Below are 20,702 nucleotides of genomic sequence, written 5' to 3'. Positions count from 1 at the left end.
GCCATCTCTCTGCCGTTTGCTGACCTGGAGCTCTCTCCGTCCTTATTTTTAACATGAGAAAGAAAACAAACAGGGTTTAGCAGGATTTGCATTATAAGAGGAATTTTCTCCCTGCAAAAGAAATAGAACAGGCCACATTATCCAACGTATCTAAATGAGTTTTAAAGTAAACAAGGTTTGACCTGTTCTCAACTGCCCCCTTGTCCCTGCCTCCCAGGGCCACCGCTGAGGTGCTCATGTGGCCACTCCTCCCTGTTGCTCCGTCTCCACCAGGGCCAAGGAGAGCTTCCTGATACCTGCAGCCTGGCCTCGTCCACCTCCACAGTAAGCTTGTTCAAGGCTGGCAGATGCGGAGGCGCACATGGGGGGCCTGGAGCCAGCGGGTGACCTGTAGCTGCCCAAGTGAGATGGGCTCGGTGGCCCAATGAGAAACGTGTCTGTGAGAAGCTGGAGGTACCTGGGATCAGGGAGTGCTCACGGTCAGCCGCTGGTATTTCCTTTTGCAAAACGAGATGGCAGGGAGAGCTAAGACGCCCTGGCAAAATCCAGATCCTGGATTGGACCTGAAGAAACAAGATTCATCGTCCTGGTCTTACACACGGCAAAGCCCAAGATGCCACAGCTGAGGAAGGTCCTGTCAGCGCCGCCTCCCCCAGGCCCGGCTCTGGTGTCCTGGGCAGCCCCCACACCCTCACTCAGCCAGGACCCCAGCAGTCTCTCTCTGTTTTGGAGTGAGATGTGGGAGGGGCATCTCATTGAGAAGCGTGAGAAGGGAGAAGGGCCCTCAAGTCCCCACGTGGCCTTGGCAAGTCACTCTGCTTGCTAAACCTTGTTGACCTCGCCTGGAAAATGGGAGGACCCCCTCCTAGGAGAGGATGGGTCTGAAGGCATTTTTACAAGCACAGCCTGAGTGGGGATGGGGCTCCAGTCTCAGTCCCCTAGTCCATCACCCTCCCAAATCCCTTTCCCGACAGCTCTCAGGGCCAAAGGCCTGGGTTGCCTCCTCCCCCTCTCACCAGCACAGCTGAGGGACTCACCCTCCTCACATCCCTTCAAAACATAAGCCAAAAAAATAAACCGCCAAGGGTACTGCTTATAACAAGGTTTTAATAAAATAAAAAGTTCAAGTGCTTCCAATCCCCCAACATACCCCTTTCTGGTGTGGGGAGGGGAGGGAGCTCCCCCCCAATAGCACCAGGATAGCACCATGAGAAAGATGAGGTCGCACCCGGCCTCCCTGAGACCCACGGGGGGTGGTGAGGGGAACATGCCCCCAGACACCCCCCAACCTTCCCCCCACCGCAGACAGCTGCAGAGCTGAGAGCGAACCCAGTCCCCTCGTGAGGGCAGTCTCTGGGGAGTGCCACCCCCTACATCAGTTCCACCTCCTCCTGAGGCCTCTACTTCTGGGGAGACGCCGTGGGGTGGCCCCTGCCCCTTATGGCTTTGCTCCCTGGGGAGGAAGGGGCTGAGGGAGGCGGATGGCTCCTGCAGTCCTGAGGCTGGGGCAGGGGTGGGGAGGGCAGCAAATGGCCAGGGCTCCCTGTGGGAGTGGGAGTGGCTCAGGGGTCAGCAGTCACAAAGGGTCAGGGGTCAGATCCCTGGGGGTGTCCAAACCAACCCCATTCCAGGGTCAGAGCTATGCTGGAGTCAAGGGTCAGCTTCCTCCCAGAGGTCCAAGGGCTCCTTCTGGAGGTCCTGGGGAGCAGCTAGGAGACAGACCCTGTCTCCCTGCTGGGCCTCCCCGTCCGGCCTGTCACAGCTCTTCACCGTCGACATCCAGGTCGATGGAGCCGTGGCTGACCACAAGCCGTAGGCGCTTGGGTGGGGAGAAGGGGGCGAAGGCGAGGGCCTGCTTCGGGATCAGGATGGGGCCTGGGGGCCCAGCAGGGGCTGGGGTGGCTGGTGGGGCTGGGGCCAGGCGACGAAGGTCCACACGCACCACGTAAGGCAGCCCATAGCGCCGGGCCCAGTGCCAGTCCTGCTGGGGGACCCAGCGGGCGTGGGGAGGCTGGCCCAGGGCCACCAGGGCCTCTCCTCGCAGGCGGCAGTGGGGGCCACAGCCTCCCCATCGGTGCAGGGAGACGCGGGCAGCGTGGTGGGTGGAGAGCACTGGGGCCCTCCGGGGCCGGGGCCGTCGGCGCTTCCGGGGCCGCACTCGGGGCTGGGGCTGAGGCAGCCACTGGAGCCAGAGGGGTGAGGTGTCTGGGCGGGTGCTGCAGGCTGGCAGGCGCAGGGGCTGGCAGGCGGCTGTGAAGGCCCAGGTGGCAGGGAGAGGAGGAACAAAGGAGAGGTGAAGTCAGTGCAAGCTGGGTCGGTCCTCCTCTGGACAAGGAGGCAGCTCTGCCCTGCGCTCCCCAGAGGAATGATGTGGGCAGAACTGCTCAACAGCGAGGGCTGCCAGGGACTGAGGGTGGGACGGAGGGTTCCAGGCTAGGCAGAGAGCTCAGAAGAAAGGAGACAGATGACCAGGAGCAGAAAGGGGAGGGGCTGCCGGGATGGCAGGGAGGGGTGCTCACCGCAGAATGGGTCCCGGCGCAGTGGGGACGGGTGCACGCAGGCCCGAGGGCCCAGCAGGCCCTGTCGGCTGCCGCTGTCCAGGCCTTGCTGCAGCCGCCGCTTGGTCTCACGTAGCTGGTACTTGTCCAGGGGCCGTGGTGGCAACGCAGGCTCCCTAGGCCTGGTTCGGAAAGCTCCTTCACCTTTCCTGGGAGACCGGGTGAAGGGGAGATGAGGCCGGGTGGAGGGGAGATGAGAGGCTGGGGTTGGACACACTCAGGGATGGGCCCCGAGGGTGCGTTTCTGGGCTCAAGAAGCCCAGACGCCCCGAACCCACCCGCCTCTCACCCGGTCTCACCTCTCACAGGTGTGGCATTCACAGTGCTCATTCTTCTCGCCGAAGAAGCCCTCGCCGTAGAAGCATGTCACCTCGTCCCCGGGCTCGATGTCCCGGAGCACCTTCACGCAGGCTGCGTTCCCATCTGCAGGCACAAACTGAGGGCCAAGCCCACTCAGCGCCCTGGCCCAGGGCACAGGGGAGGTCTCACCCATTCGCCACGCCTGGCCGGGCACCCTGGCCCTGAGCATCCTTTCCTGGAATGGGGCAACAGCTGAGCCCCTAAAAGTGGCATTCCGAGGCGGCTGCCTTGCCCAGGGCCTGTCCTTTGCCTGTAGCCCCTGGACAATCCACCCACTGGCTGGTTTCCACCCCTCCCTGCAGGACGATGATCTAACCTGACCTTCTGGCAGCGTGCAGTGCCAGCAGTGGTGACCGCTCCCTCCAGCCTCTGTGGCCCCGTGCCAAGCCCCACCTCCTCTGCCACACCCAAGCCCATCCCCTCCTGAGCTGCCTGCCCCCTGCCAGACTGAGCCTTGGCAGCTGAGGTCCGAGCTCTGCCTGCCACGGACCGCCCCCACTTCTCTGAGGCCCGCCTCCACTCCACAGCCCAATCCGCGTGTGCTCTGGCCCTGCCTTTGGGATCATTCACCCAGGAGCTGCCCCACAGGCTCCTCCTGGGCCCCACACAGCTGCGCCTCCCTCCCTGTTCCCCGTCTAGAAGGGGGCATGACCACTGTCCACCCAACTGTCCATCTACCCATCCACTCAAGCCTGACATTTGCCTGGGAGTAGCCCTCGCCACATGCCTGCCTGACGGCCCCCAGACCAACCGGCCACTCCTCCTGAGTGTGCCACCTCCCGCATCCTCATCCTCCTCGCCTCCCTGAGACCCCTACTGGAGTCAGCCCCTCATCACCTCTTTGTGGCCACCCTGCCTACAGCCTCTCCCCTTCCTGCCAAGCCTCCTGCACATGGGCCTCCAGGGTGACCTAAAAACCAAGCTTCCCATTATACGCCCTGGGGGAGCTTCCGTGGCCCGCTGGCCCGGGCCACAAGGCCTTGCTGCCCGACCAAAGCCGTCACTGGGCACCCCTAGACCTCTGGTGTGCCGTGTCCTGCTAGACGCCCTTCTTTGCCCCTGATTTCCTTTAACACCTAGGGAAATTCTGCTCCTCCGTCGATGCCCAGCATGGCACCTGCAGAGCCTGTCCGAATGCCGCCTGCAGAGCCTGTCCGAATGCCGCCTTTTGTTTCCATCCCCCCCAGCGTCTGTGTGTGCTGTCAGATCAGGGCCACGCATTCGCTGTCCAAAACCCTCCGGCACACTTGACCAGCCTCAGAGTTCCTGGGCAGATCCTCACCAACCCCATCTGAGATGAAAAACCAAAGGCCAGGGGTGGCATAGCCAGGACCCCAACTCAGTTCTGACTCTGGAGCTGAAAATCTGGACCCCTTTGTCATGCCTCCTGGGGTGCCCCACCGAGGTCTGTGCTCCAGAGGATGCACCCTCAATGCCGCCCTGGAGCCAACCCTCCTCATTCCTTCCGCTTCCGGGCTACAGGACAACCAGCGGCCTCTCCTGGGCATGTCTGGACAGCGTCCTGAGTCCTGGCCCCTGGGGCTCTCTGGCCTCCCTGCTCCTGCTACTACAGCTGCCTGCGTTGTTCCCTGCAAGGCCGGGGGCTCCCACCACAGGGCCCTGCCTCCCTGCCACACTCCCTGTCCAAATTGGCACAGCTCCCAGCTTGGTTTTCAGAGAAGAAAGATGGCCAGCAGCTGGCAACCAGGGTTCCAGCGCAACTGCATAAACAGCCGGGCAACTCTGGCCAAGCTGGAACCCCTTCCTCCTTTCTGGTAGCCTTGTGAGCAAACACCCACTCTGCTCCTTCCAGGACCCATGGGAAGCCATGGAGACATGGGGCAGCATTTGGCTCTTTTTTTTTGAGACGGAGTCTCGCTCTGTCACCCAGGCTGCAGTGCAGTGGCCCGATCTCAGATCACTGCAAGCTCCACCTCCTGGGTTCACACCATTCTCCTGCCTCAGCCTTCCGAGTAGCTGAGACTACAGGCGCCCACCACCGCGCCCGGCTAATTTTTTGTGTTTTTAGTAGAGACGGGGTTTCACCGTGGTCTCCATCTCCTAACCTCGTGATCCGCCCTCCTCGGCCTCCCAAAGTGCTGGGATTACAGGCGTGAGCCACCGCACCTGGCCAGCGTTTGGCTCTTTACTGACCAAAAACCCTTTCCCCAGGCCACAGGCACCCTTTCTTCCCGCGTGCCCACTCCTCCTGAGTCCCAGGGACTTACCTTGCAGTTGGGTTTGCAGTCTGGAGCCAGTCGGGGCAGGAGAGAGAAGAGAGGTCGATGAGCTCAGCGGCTCAGTTGCAGAACCCTCCCACTACATCCCTCCAGCCCCGCCTGGCTCTGTCCCGTCCCGCCCATCCACCTGCCTGACCCTCACCATGGTTGATGAAGGCGGCTGGGCCCAGCCACAGCTGAGCACTCCGCTTGCGTGTTGAGTACATGATGCTGAAGTCGTTCTCACCGGCCCTCAGCAGCCCCTCATCCGCCTCCCGCAGCTCTGCAATGCAGCCCACCAGCAGCTCCAGCTTCTCATTCTTTTTCCTGCCAAGAGGCCAGGGGGCAGGGCTGTGGGCGATGCCTGGCCTCCTGCAGGTGCTCGGGGTACTCGGGCCTCCGGCACAGAGGCACCCAGGAAGCAGGGACTCCTGTGCGCTGGTGCTGGCTACTGGCGATCCAGTCTTCCAGATCTCCCTCTTCCCCTCCCGCCTGGGTGGGCTTCCCTGCTCCAGCCCACAGCCTCACAGGACCCTTCTGCTGAAAGCCTTCAGGACAGCACGCACACAGCAGATACAGCCCCCCTTCTCTCCCCTCGCTCTCATAGCACCTCCTGCCCCCAATTCCCTCCTGCCTGGACTACCCCCTACTCGCCCCACCAGACCCTCAGGCTGGTGCTTCCCCTCTCAGTGTGAGCCTCGCCCTGGGAGCACCTGCTCATTCCTCACAGCTCCCCTGCAGCGTGTACCAGCTGGGACCAATGACTGTATGTTGACTTGTCTGCCACCCGCCTCCCCACCAGACTGTGAACCCTGCAGGGGCAGGGGCAGGGGCTCCTCACTGCACTCAGGGGTGTTTAACACGTGGTGGGGGCTCAGGTCACGAGGAGGTAAGGACAGTGCAGCCCTGAGCAGAAGCCTAGTTCTTTCCTCGAAGCCCCAGGAACCCTGGGGTCACATCTGGTGTCTCCTGCTCCAGTAGCACCACAGTAGCCACAAAGGTCTTCCGGGATTAGCCCCACCACCTTCCTAGGATGCCCAGAGGACCAGGCACCTCTCTTTTCCCCGGTTGGCCAGTCCATGAACAGAGGGTCTCTCTTGTACCCTCTGAGCTCTGTCTCCTCCAAGGATACCCGGAGGGAGTCCTGCCCTCTTACCAAGCGCGAGTGGACACGATCTTGGCCCCGTTGGTCTCCATGGAGTAGCGCGTGCAGGGCAGGATGGTAAAGCCACTTTCCGGCAGGAAGGCACGGAGGTAGCGATAGACCTGGTGAGGGTGAGGGTGGGGGTGAGGAGGCGGGGCAGGGGCATCTTTGGCCCTCTCTCTCCAGGACTCTAGGCCTGCCGTGCCACTGACTCACTGTGTGGTCTTGGGGGCCTCATGTTCCCTCTCGGGGCCTCAGTTTCCTCATCCATCAAATGAAGAGGTTGGACTACATCTCAGAGGGCCCCCCCAACTCTCCTCTCCTAGGATTCTCTGAGCCTTGCCTCAGATGGTCCCAGGGGCTAGGAAGTCAGGGGGCCCCAGGGGCTGCGCTGAGGGACTCTAGAGCGTCTGCCAGGCGGGACCAGGCCCGGTGAGCGGGGAGGACACGCGGTGAGGGCGGGGGAGGGGAGGGCGCCCTCACGTGGGTCTTGAGGGCAGCCTCCTGCCGCGGGCCCCGGCTCTGGAAGTAGCGGGCCGTCCAGCCTCCCAGCGTCAGGGCCCGGTACGCAGCCTCCAGGTCCCGCTGCCTCAGGAAAGTTTCCAGCGCTGAGCGCAGGTGCTGCTGTCGCCGCAGGGGGGGCACAGGGCTGGGGGAGAGGGCATGCCTGGGTCCCAGCGCCTTCCCGGGCCCCGGCCCCAACCCCCACTTGGAGCTGAGGGGAGGACCAGGCTGAGGAGAGGGCTGAGGGGCGGCAGCGGTGCAAGAGGAGGGGTCCTGACCCCTTGGGCCCACCCTCGCCCCCAGGCCGCCTCACCTGACGTTCATCTTATGGGTGCGGAAACCGAGGTAGGGGTCCAGGACGAGGCTGGTGGCCAGGTCGTCGTTCTCGCACAGTTCTCGTGCTGTCACTCTGTCGGGCCCCATGGTGCCCTGCGGACCATGCTGCCTCTGGCAGAGAGCAGGAGCAGGTGAAGGCAAGGCAGGCGCGGGGAGCCTGGCTTGGTGCTGACTCCACTCCCGCGCTACTCAGAAGCCATGGGGGACGCTGGTGAGCCCCAAAATCTCATCTGCAAAATGGGGGGAAAAGCAGTGCTGACTTCACCAGGCCGCTGGCGAAGATGGAACGCAACAAGTACTTCTGAGACTAGGGAAACCCCAGAGCCATGTCAGCCATCACCTTAGCATCTCTACCCCCTCTTGCTCTGCAGCGCAGACACAGGCCCCCCCTAAACACACAACCCCCACATGCACACGCACGCATGGGCACCAGGCACACCCATGCACACTCAGACTGACACACACAGATGCTCCTGCCCATGTGCACAGAGACCCCCTACACACACACATCTCTGTGGGCCCAGGGAAGGCTGACTGATTGGCAGCCGGGATCACCCTAAAGGCTCAGCACCGTGGGGAGCCGCTTCACCTCTAGCCCTCAAGGAGGAAAAGTCAAAGCTTCCCGCCAGCCCGAGGTCCCGCCCTCCACCCCTACCTCGACCCAGCCTCGGTCTCCGCCCCCTGCCTCCCCGGCAGCCTTCGGGAGTGGTCAGGAGGCTCCGGGTGAAGCCCCAGGCAGCCTGGAGGCGGGTGGCGGGAGGGAGGGCTGGGGAGGGATCCCAGCACCTGCTCCCTCTCCAAGGATTCCAGGGGAAGGGGGCTCAGAGGACAAAAGCGGGGGTGGGGAGGGGAGCAAAGGAAGACTATGGGGAGGCAGCACAGGTCAACATTTACAAAAACATTTTTTTAAAGCGGAGCCGGGAGAGAATGGAGAGATGAAGAAAACCACCCAAACCCCTAACCCGGACGGAGGGCCAGCCTCTTCCCCGCACCGGGGCGCCCCAGGCTCATCTGCGCCCGGGAGAGGAGGAGATGGGGCAGGCCAAGGAGCGGGAGCTGCAGAGACGGCTGTAGAGGGTTCGGGGACAGACTGCGAGGCTGCGGGAGATAAAGAGGGGGCGCTGCGGGAGGGCGCCAGGGACAGTGGGGAAGCTGGAGAGGGGGCTGGGGGCAAGGACAGAAACGCACAGCGGTGGGCACGGCAGGGGGCTGTGGGAGGGAGAAGGCTGCAGCCGGGCCTGGGGGCGCTCAGAGGGGTGTGAGGAAGGGATGGGAGTGCCAGGGAGGACAGAGAGCGGGGAAAGGCCTAGGGACTCAGGGAGGAGCCAGATGGGAGCCCTGGGTCGGGGGGCGGTCCAGGGATGGCGAAGATCCTGGGTGTCCAGTGAGTGAAGGGCCTGAGAGGGCGGACAGGGGCCCAAGGATCCAGACGGGGCTTGGTGGGGCCCAGGGGGATCCAGGAAAGGGAGACCCTAGGGAAGGGCCTGGGGGCCCAGGGAGGCGCCTGGGTAGGCGGTGAGAGCCCAGGGCAAGGGACCTGGAGGGTCAGAGGCCGACCTCAGGTTCCAGGGAGAGCCAGGAGAGGGACTGAGGGGTCAGGGAGAGGTTCTAGGGCACAGAGAGACCTAGAGGGTCCAGGAGGAGGCCCGGAGGATGAGAGGAGGTCGGGGATTGGCCCTGAGAGTGCAGGGAGGGCCCGGGGGTGAGACAGGGTCAGGGAGAGGCCCTGAGGGTGCAGGTAGAGGCCTGGGGGTGCAGGGAGAGGCCTGAGGGTGCAGGGAGAGGCCTGGGGGTGCAGGGAGAGACCTGGGGGTGCAGGGAGAGGCCTGGAGGGTGAGGTCAGGGAAAGGCCCTGGGGGGTGCAGGAGGAGGCCTGGGGGTGCAGGGAGAGGCCTGGAGAGTGACAGGAGGTCAGGGAGAGGCCCTGAGGATGCAGGGAGGGCCGTGGACGTAAGAAGGGGGTCAGGGCCCGGGTGAGGAAGCACAGGAAGGAGGCTGCAGTGCCGCGGGGCCCGAGGCCCGGCGAGGGGCCGCGAGACGTGGGCGCCTGGACACGAGGAGGGGCCGGGCGGGGTGGGGGGCAGTCGGGGCAGGGGGCGACTGGGGAGCCAAGGCGGCGCGGGGCTGGGGCCGTGAAGGGGCTCAGAGATCGGGCCCCGCGCCGCCCCTCACCCGCTTCTCCTCCTCCTCCTCCTCAGGCGCCCGCGCCGCCGCCGCCAACACCTCCCACTGCCTCCTTCGGCTCTCGTCAAACACTGTCGCCGCACCTCCCATCTGCTCTCCGGGCCCACCCCGCCAAGGCCACTGAGGCTTTCTATTGGCCACAGCCACCGCCACTCCTCCGTTGCTACGAAGCTCACGGAGCTCCCATTGGCCAAGCCCCACTCTTTCCCTCCCCGCCCGGCCCTCGTCAATACACAGATAAAATCCCGCCACGCCCCCGCCGCCGTCAAACGCCGCGAACTGTTGTCAGTGGTTCACATCGCTGTCCTTTAGTCGCTGCCATGGAGACGTGTCCCGCCTCCTCTCCAACTGCGGCCCGAAATCGACGCACTCATTGGCCGAAAGCGCAGTCGCTCCGGGCGAAACTCGGTTTGGGTCGGGTTATTCAGGTCCAAGTGGAAAGAGGGCGGGCTCTGCCAGCTCCAGTACTCGTATGTGATTGGCTAGCCTTGGGACAACTTCTTTTTCCATTGGGTAAGGCCTCCGTCCATCACCGTAGAGTCGCGGCCTCCCTTTTCTATTTCTCCGAGGAAAGCTTCTGCCGCAGGAGGGAGAAAGCCGGAGCGGGCCGGAGGGAGGCGGTGAATGCGCGCGCACCGCCATCCCTCTCCCCTCCCGCCCCGCGAGGTCTGCGGTTACCAAGGCGACGAAGCTTTATTGACAGCTCTGCCAGGCTACAAAGGGCTCCTCAGTCTCTCTCCCTTCCAGACCACTGTCTCTCTCCCTCCCTCTCCGTTTACACCGTTGCGTTTTGGGAGTATCCACAGGCACTCTGCGGGACCTTCCCGCGATATTAACGGGGTCGGATGGAGGGGAGGCTGAGGAAGGAGTGGGGACTTTTGAGACAAGCCCTGACTCCTGGGGCGCTCCCCTGGGGCACCCCCTAATTGGGATCACCGCCTACCTCAATCCTAGAGGCAAACGTAACTAACAATTCATCATAATTACGCCCAGAATAATAAGCTCCACACTCAGAACAGGCGGTCTTTGTTTGCTTGTTTGTTTGTTTCGCCACAGCCATTCTTCCCTTAACGACACTGATACCATCTGGGCAGTGCGTGCTCAGGCGATGTCGTCATCCTGCCAACATCCTAGAGCAACATCACTCGCACCTACGTGGCAGGGCTGCTGGCACCTGGGCTGTAAGGTGGCCAGAGGCTCCTGGGCCACACAGCTGTGCAGCATGTTACTGTCCAGTAACACAATGTAGGCGCTTGTGTGTCTACACATAGAAAAGGTACCGTAAAAATTCGGTATTATAATTTTATAGGATCACTGTCAGACATGCGGTCCACTGCACAGCTATAAATCGTGGGCACTTAAAACAATGCATGGCACAGAGTGGGTGCTGTTTTGGTGTGCTGTTTTTGGTGTTTTGGTGTGTGTGTGTGTGTGTGTGTGTGTGTGTGTGTGTTGTGTGTGAGACAGAGTATCGCTCTGTCGCCCAGGCTGGAGTGCAGTGGAGTGATCTCGGCTCACTGCAGCCTCCGCTTCCCAGGTTCGAACGATTCTCCTGCCTCAGCCTCCCAAGTAGCTGGGATTACAGGCATGCACTACCACCCCTGGCTAATTTTTTTTTAGACAGAGTTCCCTCTTGTTGCCCAGGCTGGAGTGGAATGGTGCAATCTCGGCTCACTGCAACCTCTGCCATCCAGGTTCAAGCGATTCTCCTGCCTCGGCCTCCCAAATAGTTGGGATTACAGGCATGCACTACCATGCCTGGCTAATTTTTTTTTTTTTTTTTTTTTTTTTAGTAGAGACGGGGTTTCACCATGTTGGTCAGGCTGGTCTCGAACTCCTGACCTCAGGTGATCCGCCCACCTCAGCCTCCCAAAGTGCTGGGATTACAGGCATGAGCCACCGTGCCTGGCCTGTATTGTGTTTTGAGACAGGGTCTTCCTCAGTCGCCCAGGCTGGAGTGCAGTGGTGCAACGATGGCTCACTGCAGCCTCAACCTCCTGGGTTCAAGCGATCCTCCAGCCTCAGCCTCCTGAGTAGCTGGGACCACAGACGCATGCCACCATGCTCAGCTAATCCTTTAATTTTTTGTAGAGACAGGGTCTCTCTAGGGGCTCATTCAAGGGATGCTCCCTTCTCTCTCTCTTTTTTTTTTTTTTTTTTTTTTTTTTTTGAGAGAGGGTCTTGCTCTGTCGCCCAGGCTGGAGTGCAGTGGTGCAGTCTCGGCCCTCTGCCTCCCAAATTCAAGTGATTCTCCTGCCTCAGCCTCCTGAGTAGCTGGGATTACAGGTGCCCACCACCACGCCCAGCTAGTTTCTGTATTTTTAGTAGAGGTGGGGTTTTGCCATGTTGGCCAACCTGGTCTTGAACTCCTGACCTCAGGTGATCCACCCACCTCAGCCTCCCAAAGTGCTGAGATTACAGGTGTGAGCCACCATGCCTGGCCTAGGCACTTTGTTAATATGTACTGAATGAATGTATGAATGACCAACCAATAAGGATGAAGCTGACAGTCTCTGCGTTGCTCTGTCACTTTGAGGAAGTGACTTGCCATCTCTGGGCTTCGGGTTCCCATCTATAAAACAAAGACCATACACTTGTTTGGCTTCCAGCTTTCCACCCTTTGTTCATGCTATTTCTTCTCCAACAAGGACTATCCCCTAGCCCCATGCTTTACCTCCCTAATCTCTCGTGAGCTCTGAAATACCCCCTAACTCAGGCAGGCACCACTACAGCTAAAGTCGACCACACCTTTCTCGGGACCATCACTTTGACCAGGACCATGCCGGCAGAAGGGAACTGGGGCTGGGGACTTGCCACGGAGCAGCCAGAGGAGACAGAGGTGGACAGAGGTGGCCATACCAGAGCAAGGTGATGCCTACTGTAACTCTCTGGTCATCAGTGGGGAGAGACAGGTGACCAGCTCCATAAGAGAAAAGCAGCCTTACCCAGGGAGGGGGAAATGGCAAGCATAAAGGACTTCATAGAAACCTCAGCTAACTGGAAAAGTCGTATCAGTGTCTATGAAGTACAGTCCTTCTACTAGTGGGTGGGTGTACACTCTAGAGAAACTCTCCGACTTGGAATAAAGAGATAAACGCAAGAATGCTCGCTATCGTGTTTGTAACAGTGAGGAACTGGAAATGGTTTCCATCACCCGAAGAATGGAAACATGGATCCTGGTATATTGATACAGGGGAACACCACAGGTCACTGAAAGTAGATGCACCAGTGTCCCATATATCACCTGGGACAATCCCTAGTTGCAGAAGTCTACAATGCCATTGACACGAAGTTTTAAAACACATACAATGGCCGGGCACGGTGGCTCATGCCTGTAATCCCAGCACTTTGGGAGGCTGAGGCCGGTGGATCACCTGAGGTTCGAAGTTCGAGACCAGCCTGGCCAACATGATGAAACCTCATCTCTACTAAAAATGCAAAAACTTACCCGGGCATGGTGGCGGGCGCCTGTAATCCCAGCTACTTAGGAGGCTGAGGCAGGAGAATTGCTTGAACCCAGGAGGCAGAGGTTGCAGTGAGCCGAGATTGCGCCACTACACTCCAGCCTGGACGACAAGAGCGAAATTCCATCTCAAAAAACAAAACAAAGCAAAACAAAACAATGGTTGCATGTGGATACATGTTGCAAAAGGATACACACGTGAAGGGCATGACTAACACAGGATGGGGGAGGGAAGCGGCCGCCCCTAAGGGTGGGGAGGGAAGAATGCAATCGGGAAAGCTACACAGGACATTGGTATTTGAAATTTTGTTTAAGCCCTGCGGTGGAATCCATGAGTTCATTATATTTTTCTTTCTTTCTTTTTTTTTTTTTAACTACACCTGTAACAAAACTGCATTTCTTTCTTTCTTTTCTTTCTTTCTTTCCTTTTCTTTCCTTCCTTCCCTCCTTCTTTCTTTCTTTTCTTTTTTTTTTTCTTGAGACAAAATCTTGCTCTGTTGCCCAGGCTGGAGGGCAGTGGCACGATCTCAGCTCACTGCAAGCTCCGCCTCCTGGGTTCACGCCATTCTCCTGCCTCAGCCTCCCGAGTAGCTGGGACTACAGGCGCCTGCCACCACGCCCGGCTAATTTTTTGTATTTTTAGTAGAGACAGGGTTTCACTATGTTAGCCAGGATGGTCTCGATCTCCTGACCTTGTGATCCACCCGCCTTGGCCTCCCAAAGTGCTGGGATTACAGGCGTGAGCCACCGTGCCCGGCCTCTTTTCTTTCTTTTTTAGTTATTTGATTTTCAATCCCACTGACATGAGTTCATCAGTTCATTATATTTACTGTCTGTTCTTTTTTTCTTTCTTTCTTTCTTTTTTTTTTTTTTTTTGAGATGGAGTCTCTCTCTGTCTCCCGGGCTGGAGTGCAGTGGCGCGATCTCCGCTCACTGCAAGCTCTGCTTCCCGGGTTCACACCATTCTCCTGCCTCAGCCTCCCGAGTAGCTGGGATTACAGGCGCCTGCCACCACGCCCGACTAATTTTTTTGTATTTTTTTTTCAGTAGAGACGAGGTTTTACCATGTTGGCCAGGATGTTCTCGATCTTCTGACCTGGTGATCTGCCTGCCTCGGTCTCCCAGAGTGCTGGGATTACAGGTGTGAGCCACCGCGACCGGCCTATTGTCTGTTCTTTTCTGTTTGTTTGTTTGTTTGTTTTTGTTTTCTTAGAGACAGAGTCTCACTCTGTTGCCCAGGCTAGAGTGCAGTGGCCTGATCTCGGCTCACTGTAACCTCTGCCTCCCAGGTTCAACCAATTCTCTGCCTCGGCCTCCCAAGTAGCTGGGATTATAGGTGCCCACCACCACGCCTGGCTCATTTTTTTGTATTTTTAGTAGAGATGGGGTTTCACCATCTTGGCCAGGCTGGTCTTGAACTCCTGACCTCATGATCCACCCGCCTCGGCCTCCCAAAGTGCTGGGATTACAGGCATGAGCCACCGCGCCTGGCTACTGTCTGTTCTTTTCTGTAAGTCAGAAATATTTCATAATACAAATAAAATTTTGACCCACCAATTCCACTTCCAGGGTTTTATTCTTTTTTTTTTTTTTTTCTTGAGACGGAGTCTTATTCTGTTGTCCTGGTGAGCCAAGGTGGCACCATTGCACTCCAGCCTGGGCGACAACAGAGCAAGACTCCATCTCTAAATAAATAAATAAATAAATAAATAAATAAATAAAATAAAAATAAAACCTTCAGACCTCCTGAGAACTCACTCATTATCACGAGAACAGCATGGGGGTTCACCATGATTCAATTTCCTCCACCTGGTCCTGCCTTTGACATGTAGGGGTTATGGGGATTAAAATTCAAGGTGAGATTTGGGTAGGGACACAGAGCCAAATCATATCACTCAGCATTGTTTAAAAAACAGAAAAGTAGGTCGGGCGCGGTGGCTCACGCCTGTAATCCCAACACTTCGGGAGGCCGAGGCGGGCAGATCACCTCCGAGGTCAGGAGTTCAAGACCAGCCTGGCCAACATGACGAAATGCTGTCTCTACTAAAAATACAAAAATTAGCCAGGCGTGGTGGTGGGCGCCTGTAATCCCACCTACCCAGGAGGCTGAGGCAGGAGAATCATTTGAACCCGGGAGGCGGAGTTTGCAGTGAGGCAAGATCACACCACTGCACTCCAGCCTAGGCGACAGAGCAAAATGTCGAAAAAAAAAAAACACACACACAGAAAAGAATGTCCAACAGTAGGAGATGGTTGGACCAGTTCTAGCATCTCTCAATCTCTCACAACATAGAATAACATGAAAGCTGTTACTGAACTCTTACTACACAGCAGCCACTTTGCAAATAGCCCTGTGAGGGAGGGGCTGTTATAATGCTCATTTTACGGATAAGCAAAGTGAGGCTTACAGAGATGATGTAACTGGCCCAGAATTAACATCCAAGTCATGGGATTCCAGAGTCTCGTGCACTTTGCACTCTCAAGCTCTGGGCCACACTGCCCAGAAAGAAACCAGCTGCTGAAAGCTGGCGGGGTGGGTCTCAGACTTCAGGTGGCATAATAAAATAAGAAGGAATGACTCATGCTGGGACACAGATGGCCCCTGAAAACATCATGCTAGGTGAAGAGAGCCAGAGACGAAAGGCCACATTCGGTACGACGCCATTTCTATGAAATATCCAGAGTAGGTAAATCCCTAGAGACACAAAGCAAATTCGCGTTGACAGAGGCTGGGGCAAGTGACTGCTAACAGATACGGGCTTTCCTTTTGGGATGATGAAGAAGTTCTGGAAGTAGATAGTGGTGATGGTTGTACCTAATACCACTGAACTGTACACTTTAAAACAGTTAAAATGGGGCCGGGCATGGTGGCTCATGCCCGTAATCCCAGCACTTTGGGAGGCTGAGGTGATGGGATCACCTGGGGTCAGGAGTTTGAGACCAGCCTGGCCAACGTGACGAAACCCCATCTCTACTAAAAATACAAAAAATTAGCCAGGCACGGTGGCAGGCACATGTAATCTCAGCTACTCGGGAGGCTGAGGCAGGAGAATCACTTGAACCCAAGAGGCGGAGGTTGCAGTGAGCCAAGATCGCACCATTGCCCTCCAGCCTGGGTGACAGAGAGAGACTCCGCCTCAAAAAAATAATAAAATAGTAAATAAAATAAAATAGTTAAAATGGTATATATATATTTAGAGACACATATAAGCGTCTCTCTGTCACCCAGGTGCAAATGCAGTGGTGTGATCATAACTCACGGCATGGCCTCACGACATTGCTCATGTACCTACCACTGAGTTGTACACTTTAAAGTAATTAAAATGAAAATTTTAATCCATTAATTAATTTTTGAGACAGGGTTTCACTCTGTCACCCAGGCTGGAGTGACACAATCATAGCTCACTGCAGTCTTGCTCCCCTGGGCTCAAGCAATTCTCCCACCTCAGCCTCCCAAGTAGCTGGGATTGCCGGCACATGCCACCACACCCGGCTAATTTTTAAATTTTTTGTAGAGATGGGATTTCCCTATTCTGCCCAGGCTGGTCCGGAACTCCTGGCTTCAAGCAATCCTCCAGTTTCAGCCTCCTACACACTGGGATTACAGATGTGAGCCACGGCGTCTGGCTGTAAAATGGTGAATTTGGTGTTTTTTTGTGTTGAACTACACACACAAAAAGAAAAAAAGGTGGAGTGTGGGGAGTCAAAGTCACCTTGGGAATGTGATTAAAATACATATTCCAAGGCTCAGCCTCAGTGGGGACCTGGTCAAATATTCAATAATTTTTGTTTGTTTGTTTTAAATAGGGTCTCACGCTGTCGCCCAGGCTCGAGTACAGTGGTGTGATCCTAGCTCACTGCAGCCTTGACCTCTTGAGCTCAAGCCATCCTCCTGCCTCAGCCTTCTGAGTGGCTGGGACCACAGACATGCACCACCACATCTGGCTTTCTCATTTTTTGTAGAGATTAGGTCTTGCCATGTTGCCCAGGCTGGTCTTGAACTCCTGCTGCCTCAGCCTTCCAAAGTGCTGGGATTACAGGCATGAGCTACTGTATCTGGCCCTATAAGTAGACTTATTGTATACTATATATTAATTTATATACACACAGGGACCTATATAGCTATATCTATATACATATATGATTGCATACACACACATACACACCTCATCATTCTCCTGCTCAAATTTTGTAATGAATTGATATTTTGTGGTAGCTCCCAAAATGGCCCTCAATGACCCCCCATCCTCCATTTCTTTTTTTTTTTTTTTTTTCTTGAGACAGTCTCGCTCTGTTGCCCAGGCTGGAGTGCAATGGTGCGATCTCAGCTCACTGCCACCTCTGCCTCCTGGGTTGAAAGGATTCTCCTCTCTCAGCCTCCTGAGTAGCTGGGATTACAGGTGTGTGCCACCAAGCCCGGCTAATTCTTGAATTTTTAGTAGAGACGGGGTTTCACCATGTTGGTCAGGCTGGTCTCGAACTCCTGACCTTGTGATCCACCCACCTCAGCCTCCCGAAGTGCTAGGATTACAGGCGTGAGCCACCACACCCGGCTCCCCATCCTCCACTTCTGGGATTCATATCCTTGTGTAGCTCTTCCCACCTTGAACAGCGCTGAGCTGTGTAACCAACAGGATATTGCAAAAATGATGGCGTGTCAAAAGTTAGATCCTAAAAAAACTCTGTGGCTTTCACTTTGCCCTCTCTGGGATGTCCGTGTCAAGAGGACGTTGCAGGCCGGGCGCGGCGGCTCACACCTATAATCCTAACACTTTGGGAGGCCGAGGTGGGTGGATCACCTGAGGTCAGGAGTTCGAGACCAGCCTGGCCAAAATGGCAAAACCCTGTCTCTACTAAAAGTACAAAAAAAAAAAAAAAAAAAAAATAGCCGGGCATGGTGGCGGGTGCCTGTAATCTCGGCTACTTGGGAGGCTGAGCCAGAAGAATCATTGAACCCCGTGGGCGGAGGTTGTAGTGAGCCAAGATTGCACCACTGCACTCCAGCCTGGGCCAAAGAGTGAAACCCTGTCTCAAAAAAAAATATATATATATATATATATATATAGAGAGAGAGAGAGAGAGAGAGAGAACATTGGAGCTGCCCTGCGGAGAGGTCCATGTTTTGAGGAACTGAAGCCTCAAGCCGGCAGCCAGAGAGGAACCGAGGCCTCCCGCTAGCTGGTCAGCCATGTGCTTGGGCCACCCCGGCAATAATCCTCCGGTGTCCATCAAGCCTTCAGGTGGCTGTGCAGCCTAGGTCCATGTCTTACTGCAACCTTCCAAGCACCCCAAAACCAGAATCGCTCAGCTAAGCCGTTCCGAAATTTATGACCCATAAAAACCAGGTGAAGTAAATGTTTACTGTTTTCTGGAGTGGCTGTGGTTAATTAGCACACACCTAGATTAAAATCTAACTTTCTAGGCCTGGCACAGTGGCTCATGCCTGTAATCCCAGCACTTTGGGAGGCCAAGGCAGGCGGATCACAAGGTCAGGAGTTCGAAACCAGCCTGGCCAGCATGGTGAAACCCCGTCTCTACTAAAAATACAAAAATTTGCCAGGTGTGGTGGCGGGCACCTGTAATCCCAGCTAGTTGGGAGGCTAAGGCAGGAGAATCACTTGAACCCGGGAGGCGGAGGTTGCAGTAAGCCGAGAACGCGCCACTGTGCTCCAGCCTGGGTGACAGAGCCAGACTTCGTCTCAAAAAAAAAAAAAAATCTAACTTTTTTACAATGGCCCCCTGGCCCCACCCAATTTTTCCCCTCATTACCTCTCTCACCTTTTTGGAACTATTCTTCCCACCGCTCACCTTGGTAAGGTCCCACCACGCCCGGCTAATTTTTTGTATTTTAGTAGAGATGGAGTTTCATCATGTTGGCCAGGATGGTCTCGATCTTCTGACCTCGCCGATCCACTCACCTCGGCCTCCCAAAGTGCTGGGATTACAGGTGTGAGCCACTGTGCCCAGCAGAGCTTTAAATCAGTGCAAGTCGCTTCTGAGAATGGGGCCCCTGGTGGCTACACAGGTTACCTCCCCCTGGCTACCACTGCATATCTCTTTATTTATTAGTTTATTGCTGGAACATAAGTGCCAGGAGGGCAGGACCCTTGTCTTGTTCAGAGTTGAGTCTCAATATCAAAAAGCAGTGCCTGGCATATCATTGGCATGAAATAAAGATTTGCTGAATGAGGCTGGGCGTGGTGGCTCATGCCTGTAATCCCAGCACTTTGGGAGGCTGAGGCGGGTGGATCACGAGGTCAGGAGTTCAAGACCAGCCTGGCCAAGATGGTGAAACCCTGTCTCTACTAAAAATACAAAAATTAGCCGGGTGTGATGGCAGGCACCTGTAATCCCAGCTACTAGGGAGGCTGAGGCAGGAGAATTGCTTGAACCCAGGAGGTAGAGGTTGCAGTGAGCCAAGATTGAGTCACTGCATTCTAGCCTGGGTGACAGAGCAAGACTCAGCCTCAAAAAAAAAAAAAAAAAAATTGCTGAATGATTCAATGACTAACCACAACAATGCAAGAAGTCAGATCCTGAAGAAAAGAGGGAATATTAGGTCAAAAGAGGATTGTTATCCATTGAATGGGAGAAAATATTTGGAAATCATTATATCTGATAATGATCGCCTTATAATCCAGAATATATAAAGAATCCTTGGCCAGGCGCGGTGGCTCACGTCTGTAATCCCAGCACTTTGCGAGGCCGAGGCGGGCGGATCACGAGGTCAGGTGATCAAAAGCATCCTGGCTAACACGGTGAAACCCCGTCTCTACTAAAAAATACAAAAAAAAAAAAAAAAATTAGCTGGGCGTGATGGCGGGCACCTGTAGTCCCAGCTACTCGGGAGGCTGAGGCAGGACAATGGTGTGAACCTGGGAGGCAGAGCTTGCAGTGAGCCGAGTTCGCGCCACTGCGCTCCAGCCAGGGCAACAGAGCAAGACTCCTTCTAAAAAAAACCACAAAGAATCCTTAAGCCGGGCACGGTGGCTCACACCTGCAATCCCAGCACTTTGGGAGGCTGAGGCCGGTGGATCACCTGGGGTTGGGAGTTCGAGATCAGCCTGGCCAACATGGTGAAACCCTGTCTCTACTAAAAATACAAAAAAAAAAAAAAAAAAAAATTAGCCTGGTATGGTGGCAGGCGCCTGTAATCCCAGCTACTCCGGAGGCTGAGGCAGGAGAATCACTTGAACCTGGTAGGTGGAGGTGGCAGTGAACTGAGATCATGACACTGCACTCCAGCCTGTGTGATGCAGTGAGACTCCACCTCAAAAAAAAAAAAAAATTCTTACGACTCAATAATAAAAAGACAGACAACCTAATTTCAAAAAAGAACAAAGGATCTGACATTTCTCCAAAGAAATATGCAAATTGCCAATGAGTGCATGGAAAAATGTTCAACATCATTAGTCACTAGGGCAATACAAATTCAACCCACAAGGAGACACCACTTCACACCCTCCAGAATGATTACCATCAGAAAGACACATCAAGTGGGGGACGGTGGCACAGGCCTGTAATTCCAGCTACCTGGGAGGCTGAGGCAGGAGGATTTCTTGAGGCCAGGAGGCTGAGGCAGGAGGATCTCTTGAGGCCAGGAGGCTGAGGCAGGAGGATCTCTCTTTTCTTTTCTTTGAGATGAAGTGTCACTCTGTCACCCAGGCTGGAGTGCAATGGCGCGGTCTCGGCTCACTGCAACTTCCGCCTCACAGGTTCAAGCCATTCTCCTGCCTCAGCCTCCCGAGTAGCTCAGATTACAGGCATGTGCCACCATGCCCAGCTAATTTTTTTTTTTTTTTTTTTTTTTTAGTACAGACGGGGTTTCGCCATGTTGGTCAGGCTAGTCTCCAACTCCTGACCTCAAGTGATTTGCCTGCCTCAGCCTCCCAAAGTGCTGGGATTACAGGTGTGACTCCTGGCCAGGCAAAGGG

General features: G+C 56.0%; 1 protein-coding gene across 1 annotated transcript; it reads right to left on the bottom strand.

Moving 5' to 3' along the window:
* Window positions 1-1,087: 1,087 nt before the first annotated feature.
* KMT5C (lysine methyltransferase 5C) lies at window positions 1,088-9,968 on the bottom strand. The gene is made up of 9 exons (XM_054463846.2): window positions 9,294-9,968; window positions 7,099-7,351; window positions 6,765-6,930; window positions 6,294-6,403; window positions 5,301-5,464; window positions 5,147-5,166; window positions 2,858-2,994; window positions 2,520-2,707; window positions 1,088-2,250 (listed from the first exon to the last, which is right to left on the bottom strand). The coding sequence occupies exons 2-9, from the start codon at window positions 7,206-7,208 to the stop codon at window positions 1,757-1,759; spliced, it is 1,389 nt and encodes a 462-aa protein (XP_054319821.1). The 5' UTR covers window positions 7,209-7,351; window positions 9,294-9,968; the 3' UTR covers window positions 1,088-1,756.
* Window positions 9,969-20,702: the final 10,734 nt, after the last annotated feature.

This window comes from Pongo pygmaeus, chromosome 20, assembly GCF_028885625.2.
Source record: "Pongo pygmaeus isolate AG05252 chromosome 20, NHGRI_mPonPyg2-v2.0_pri, whole genome shotgun sequence".
Lineage (NCBI taxonomy): Eukaryota > Metazoa > Chordata > Mammalia > Primates > Hominidae > Pongo > Pongo pygmaeus.
Note: the sequence above shows the minus strand (reverse complement) of the source record. Positions and strands in the feature narration are given on the sequence as shown.